Source organism: Pteropus medius, unplaced genomic scaffold (assembly GCF_902729225.1).
Source record: "Pteropus medius unplaced genomic scaffold, Ma_sr-lr_union100, whole genome shotgun sequence".
In the NCBI taxonomy this organism is placed as follows: Eukaryota; Metazoa; Chordata; class Mammalia; order Chiroptera; family Pteropodidae; genus Pteropus; species Pteropus medius.
Genome location: NW_024352787.1, coordinates 3,685,371 through 3,692,361, shown reverse-complemented (window position 1 = coordinate 3,692,361; position 6,991 = coordinate 3,685,371). Strand labels below are relative to the sequence as shown.

Here is a 6,991-nt window from a genome sequence, read left to right as displayed (position 1 = left end):
CGACTAATATATACCAAAATGTTACCAGAAGTTATTTATGGGTGATATGTTTTCTATGTTTTACACAAGCATGTATAACTACTTATATTTATTTATTAGTTGGTTAGTTATAAAAGAAAAATGGCTTATATTGGATATCTAGATAAGCATAATTCCATACATAGGTATGTGTGTATGTGAATTTTATATATACATATACACATGCATACATATGACACACACACACACACACAATAAAGGCATGTCTTTATTTTTAAGAGCAACTTTCATAAATTCATACTATCTCATTAAAATTATTCATTTTCATGCCATTCATATCAAATAATAGAATTCTGAATTCAAATATTTAAATACCTGTAATGCTTGTTTTTGATTCATTCTTTCTTGCCATTCTTTTTCATCTTCCTCTTCTGAACTGAAAGTCAAACATACACTTACAATATCTATTATTTACTGACTACTTACAAAAATATTTCTTGAGTTCAACGTGCTGCTAGTTAAAGGGGCGACAATGCTAAGATGGCAAGATATGTAATTGTCATTGGTTTCACAGTCTGGTGGGGACACGTGTAAGTGAGCAATCACAGTATGATTTAAGAACTTCCACTGCAAGGAAAAATTAGGCTGCCAAAGGTGCGAGAGAGTCACCTCACCCTAATTTGGGGGATCATAAAAGTGTTCTGGACTCTTCTGCAACTACATTGCATGGAGAAGCATGTGATTAAGTAGTTGAAGTTTCATCCTTAAAAAAAAAAAAAGAAGCTAGGAAATGTAAGTAAGGAAATTACAATATCAGATTTGGGTTTTAATAGATGCTATACTACAAAGCAGAGATTAGGCTTGATGGGGAGGGGTTCCTACAAAAGGGTAAGCTCAAAGACTGAGACATAAAAAAAAATTTGGAAGCTTGTACAGTAACCTAGAGACAAGAACATGGTGGCAGCAACAAAGATAAAGAGACCTGGGCTGATTCAAAACTTCCTGGCCTCTCAGGAACCCCTAAAGAAAAGAATGGAGCAGGTGGAAAAGAGTCAAACTGGTCTTCTACTTGCACTTCAACCACAGATACCACTGACAATTAACAGCCAGCTGGAAAGTCCACAAAGGAGCCTGAGAAAGAGTAGCTAGAGACATTCTCAGAAGGCACTGTGTTAAACTGAAAACTGAACAGTATCTATTGGATTTAGCAAAGAAGTTGTTAGCGTGGTGATGTGAGAAGACTGGGTTGAGAAACGAGCAGAGACAGTACTTATAAGCAAAGTGTAAGAAAAACTAAAATTCATGTCTTTATGAATTATATAAATCAATGGTGCTAGCATAGGCTCTATAGAATGAAAAAGAAACTATCACAAACCACCAAAACAGGAAGACAAGTTGGTAAATTAAAAATTTAGTTTTGAAAAATATTCTAAGTGTTGTCAAGAATGCATATTTCTGATACATCAATCCCTACAAATCTTAACTTGCAGATACAACAAAGGTTTAAGTCAGTCTGAATACAGTGATAATGAATAATTTTAAATAAACATTTACCTATTTTTTTCTCCCTCTTGTAAAGGTGGCAAAGAATAGATATCATCTTCTCTTTGAACACAAGTAAGACTGGGCAGTGCTTCATCTCTGAAAAGTACACATAATCTTAAACGAATTATAGAAAACAGTATTTTGACTCAATAATACTCCCCAATAATACTCCTCACAAACCTTGCTGAGGTGAGAAGGGGGAAAACACAGGGGCAATGGGTCTCCTCTGCTAACCTGGCTGCCCAAGACTGCTGTGAAAAATAAGTACAGCCTTAAGGCCTTTATGCCTTGGCCACAGCCTCAAGTGTAGGCCAGCAGAGGAGCATTATAGAAGTAAAATCTGCACACAGTGCAACACTAACAACTTTTCTTTCTCATTATCAAAGCTAATTCACACAGAACAGGGAATTTTCACAACTTCAAATTACTATGTCAAATGGACATCCCACATAATCGTCTTATTTCACCCTCTATTTTCTGCTGAGAAAGGCAGCCACATAAATCCAAAGCAAAAAATTCTTAAATGCTTAATCTTTAAAATTAATGTAATTTCCCTCTTGCCTTTTGCTTCTTAAGGCAGTTTTGATAGCTTGTCTTTTCAAAAATGTTTTCAAAAGCTTCTCTGCAGTTTTCTTGGAGTCGCTGGTTGCCAGGTCTTTTTTATGCCTTCTCTTAGCCTGTGAAAAGAAAGGATATAGGTCTTTACTTCAGGATATCAGTATACCAAAAACATTTCTGTGACTTTTTCCCATAGAATTTAGTTTGTCTCAGTTCTCAAACTATGGTTGTGCTGGTATGTTCTATTAATTACCATATCAGTGGCTATCCTCAGGTTTCTCACATGTAAAGGACACCCAGAGTTTCCATCTAGCTATTACTTAATGGACTGGCTATTATACAATATATTTGGGAAACTATTAATTTATTTTCAGTTTCTTTTAAATGACCTTTGATGTCCTCAAGAAGTCTGAAATTTAACGATATATAATTAAGTAAACACTTCCCAAAAGGGATTATCATATTAAATAAATTATTCTTTAAAATGCCACTGTTACACCAAAACTAATTTCTGATATTTTTTATAAAAATACATTAATTATGTAACTCTGTCCTTTATGCAGGACTACATTATAGGAAATCCTAAAATGTATAGGAATATTTTGTAAGAAATGTCCAAGTAGGGAAAAATAGAACAGCCTCCATGGTTATGATTGAATATAACAGAAATACCAAAACATTATTTTTTCCTTTTTTAATTGAAATATAACTGACATATAACATTGTGTAAGTTTAAAGTGTATAATGTGTTGGTTAGACACATTTACATACCGCAATGTGACTGCTACAGTAGAGCTGGCACCTTTACCATAGGGTGGAGGAATTGGGGAGATATTGTTTAAGGGTGCCAACTTGCCACTAGTAGATAAAAAAAGGCTGGAGTTCTCTTTTCCTTCTAGTCCTTCCAAAGACTACCTGATATAAAGTATGCCTTAAATAATTAAAAACTACAACTCTAGACCTAGGCAACAAATGTCCCCTAGCATTTATAAATCCTTACTATTATCCTCTGTCTTCACCTACTTAGACAATGTGTGTCTGGTATGAGTATAAGGTGATGAGCTGACATTTTCAACATATAAAGGTTATATATTCAAATGTGTGCTGTCATCTGGGGAGTAATTACTCCAAAGTTCACAACATTGTTCACAAATCGATCTAAACTACTTTTAGAGTAAAGAAATTCATCTTCATTCTTTTATATACTGTCCAATTTCCTTCCTTGATAATTCCCTTAGTCACATTTGCACCACATAACACTGCTCACTCCCCAAATCCAATTTGCCTTTAAAAGAATGCTCACTATCATGGAGGATCTTTGATCTCAAATTCAGGGAAGCATTTCTCTTGTAGGTTTTCTATATTGCCCTGAGCAACAGCAACATAACTAGAACAAATGTAGAACATTTAAGAAGATATTCTAAATGAAAACTCCATTGCAAGAATTTTAGCAGTTTTATTAAAAATTAAATTTTATCATTGTACCCATGATACACTCTTATAAAGAAAAAATGTTTTAAAAGAAAAAGTGTTTATTTGTTCAAGATAATTTTTAAAGTAGAAATTAAATTGAATATATGTCAAAGTAAGTGCTGTTTTCCAAAATTCTAAAAAGAAAATTAAAATTTTATCTGAAGTTTTCTTTCTAAAAATGTGGAAAGAAAAATAATTGATGACTCTTACCAAAGTCTGTTTCTTCAGTAGTGGAGCATCTCCATCAAATACAAAAATAGGACGAATTCGAAAAAATAAGAGTTTGCAGAGCCGATGAAACAAAGTGAGAAGATGAGCATTTTCTATTGAGTTTCCATGGCGATCCCGGACTCCTTTAAGCGCTTGGTTCAACCAAATGCTAATATCTGGAAGAATTATTAAGGAAAAACATCTTGGAATTTCTTCATCCTCCCAATTTCAAATTTCTAAAAACTGAGAGCATCCAAATATTGAAACTAAGAACTCATCACAATTCATTTGAAACTGAAAAATGTTTACCTGATGGAATCTACCTAACATCATTTAACTTTTTTTTGAACCCTTATTACTACTATTCACATACTGAAATTTTTAAATCTTGCATAGACAGATGTGTCCTTTAAAAAGTCTAATTGCAAAAAAATTGTTTATTTAAAAACTTAAAAACTTGTACTCTATTTTACCTAAGAATTCCACTTCCAGACATTTATCCTCAGGAAATCATCATAGGTGTACAATGAGACTTATTCATGAGAATGTTTCTTTATAATAATGAAAATATTTTTAAATGTAAGTTTTCTAACAGTTCTTTTTAAAAAAATAAATTATGATATACTGATTGGCTGGATATCAAGGAGCCCTGAAAAATAGAAGCTGCAGAAGCATTTACAGTGATAAGTCACAAAGTATTATTAAAGGAAGTAAAACAAGTTAGAAAAGTATGGAAAGTATAATTCCATTTTTTAACTAACATACACATTATGTTAAATATAAAAAACTAGAAGTTTGGACATCAAAATATTAAGAGTAGTTATCTCTGCTATGATTACAAGTAATTTACATTTTTTCTTGGAGTTTACTTATATTTTAAAACATCTCAAAATGTTTTTTAACAAATTATTTTTTATTTGTGCATAAGAGAGAGACATGGCAATCTGCTGGTCTTCCTGCTCTCAATCTCTTTGCCAGCTCCTTGAACTAACGGTTAAAGTGTTGATTTCAGCAGGGATCTCTCAGGCCCTCTCCTTTCCTCCTGTCTGCACTACCCACCCAGGCAATCTCAGCCCTCCACACCATACTCTCTCCATATGTGTATGTCTGTCCCAGGGCTGCAACGTAAAATGACCTAAAGCTCTGCTGAAGGAAAGGGCTCCTGACTCTGAAAACTGCTTTCATTCACATACAGTTGGTTCTAAGAAAATCTTTAGAAATCAGTGATTTGAGGAACCACTAGAGGGCAGTAATACCACATATGCTTTCAAAAAAAAGAAAACCTTTTCCTTTTCCCCTACGCAAGGTACCTTGCATAAAAACTTTTAAGCCAAAATTAATTACAGATGTATTTCAAGATTCACATTGCAAAAGATATAATCATCATCATCTTTACTTATAGATTCCCATTTAGGGAACTGGTTAAGGTACCACCAGCTTCTGGAACAGAACAGAGACACACACACACACACAGAAAAAAAAAGAATGCTTAACAAATAAAAAAATCAAAATTTCAGAAACAGCATTCGCGTTTTGATAATGAAGGAAAACATTTCATTTCAAAGACAAACAAAACCAGCCAAACATGCTGCATACAAAGAACAGTACTTAAAAAGTCCATCGTAGGGGCTAGGAGGAAAATAATTCACTGCATACCTTTTGAAATCTTTTCGGTGTAGTACTATATAAATTTCCTATTCCAAAAATCATAATAAAAATAATTTTATACACACACACACTTTAAGGTCAAATACCTGACCACACTTTCTTTCCTCTAACAAACATAGAGCAAAAATGGAGCAAATCCCAGAACAGCAGTGAAAACTAGGGATAGGAAGCCTACTTCATTTTCTCCATGCTGACTTCCCAGCCGGGATAATACTTTTAAGCTTTTACAATATTAACAGTGCCAGACACTATTCTAAGCTGCTTTCATTTTAATAATCCCTTTATTCCTCATATCAACCCTGTGTGTAGATACTATTATCACCTCCACTATCCAGATGAGAGCATTCTAAAGCAGAGACTTCTAACACCAAGACTTCAATCCAGAGTGGTTATGATCGCAAAGCTGGGGGGAAGTAAACGTCGACAAGATTCTATAGCTACCCACTGGGTGAGACCGTCGTCCTATCAACACCACTCTGAGCCCAAGGGAGAGCTCAAAGTAAAGTTCTGACGCGAACCACTGTTTTCTAAGTATTGACGATCCGTTAAGGATACCCACGGCAAGGATCTTTCCTTCCAGCGTTTCCGGGCTGATCTGCCGCCCGGAGCACTCCAGCAGCTTCCAGAGACCCTGGACTCCCATGAGGCAGGCGTGTCTTCAGAGCGCAACTCAGCAACGGGGTAGCGGCGGGCCTTTTATTCCAATTTTTCTACAACGCACGGCACCACCGCCCCGGAGTCCGCGAAGCGCTCCAACTCAGGAAAGATGGAAAATAAACCCGCAGTTTTCCAGGGAAAACCAGCACCTACAGGAAGGGCACTTCCCAGCGGCTAACACCGCCCTCCGGAAGACGGGACCAGAGAATGACAGACGGCGGGGCGGAGCAGGTCTACGTCTCGCCCACCGCTTTGGCCCAAACGTCTGCACTTTTAACGGAAGACCGCGACGAGGGGACGGCCCAAGCGAGACAGACATCCAGAAAACGTCTTCTCAACACCACCGATCTTTTCGAGTGGGTGCGTAAACTCACGCGAACTGCGACCTTTGGGATTCCCCGTTATACAACGCGCAGGGCGGAAGTCCCGCCTCACCGCGCTGACGTATATTCCCTGCGCCCTTGCACTCCGGAAGTGAGGAACAGTTCGGCCCCTGTGTTTTTGTCGCGTTAGCGCCGCGCTTACCTCCACTGACAGTTTTGTACGCGATTTTTCGGTATCAACTTATCCCCACTGAGAACCCTTAAAACCAAGTATTGCTTTACGCGTGAAGCGACAACGGAAAGGTGGATGGTTTGCTGTTGTTTTTAGATTAATAAGTACTTGTTCGATAACTTAGTAACTAGATAGCAATACAATTTAAAGCCATAAGTCTTGAAATATAGTTTTCTCTGGCAACTAAAGTTTAAGATTCCACAGCTTGTGGGTCAGAAATGAGAAAATAATTGTCAAAGTAGCTTCCGGAAAGGCAGTGGCTCTGGAACCCTCACAAGATTCAGATTCCCACCCCACTACTTTATAGTATTGTTAAATTAACATTTGTTCAGAATTGAAATATTCG

The 6,991-nt window shown here is 36.5% G+C and overlaps 1 protein-coding gene across 2 annotated transcripts in view; it reads right to left on the bottom strand.

Annotated features, from left to right (window-relative positions):
- The window catches only part of BIVM (basic, immunoglobulin-like variable motif containing), a 53,169-nt gene that overhangs the window by 18,850 nt on the left and 27,328 nt on the right, over positions 1-6,991 (bottom strand). Inside the window, exons 1-5 of one of the 2 annotated variants that reach the window (XM_039849289.1) lie at positions 5,989-6,454; positions 3,766-3,941; positions 2,086-2,201; positions 1,534-1,620; positions 355-415 (exon numbers count right to left, since the gene is read on the bottom strand). In XM_039849289.1, coding sequence (XP_039705223.1) covers positions 355-415; positions 1,534-1,620; positions 2,086-2,201; positions 3,766-3,941; positions 5,989-6,076 — 528 coding nt within the window. In that variant the 5' untranslated portion in view covers positions 6,077-6,454. Of the gene's footprint in view, positions 1-354; positions 416-1,533; positions 1,621-2,085; positions 2,202-3,765; positions 3,942-5,988; positions 6,455-6,991 lie in introns of those variants that run through there. The other variant, XM_039849298.1, reaches the window with a different exon arrangement.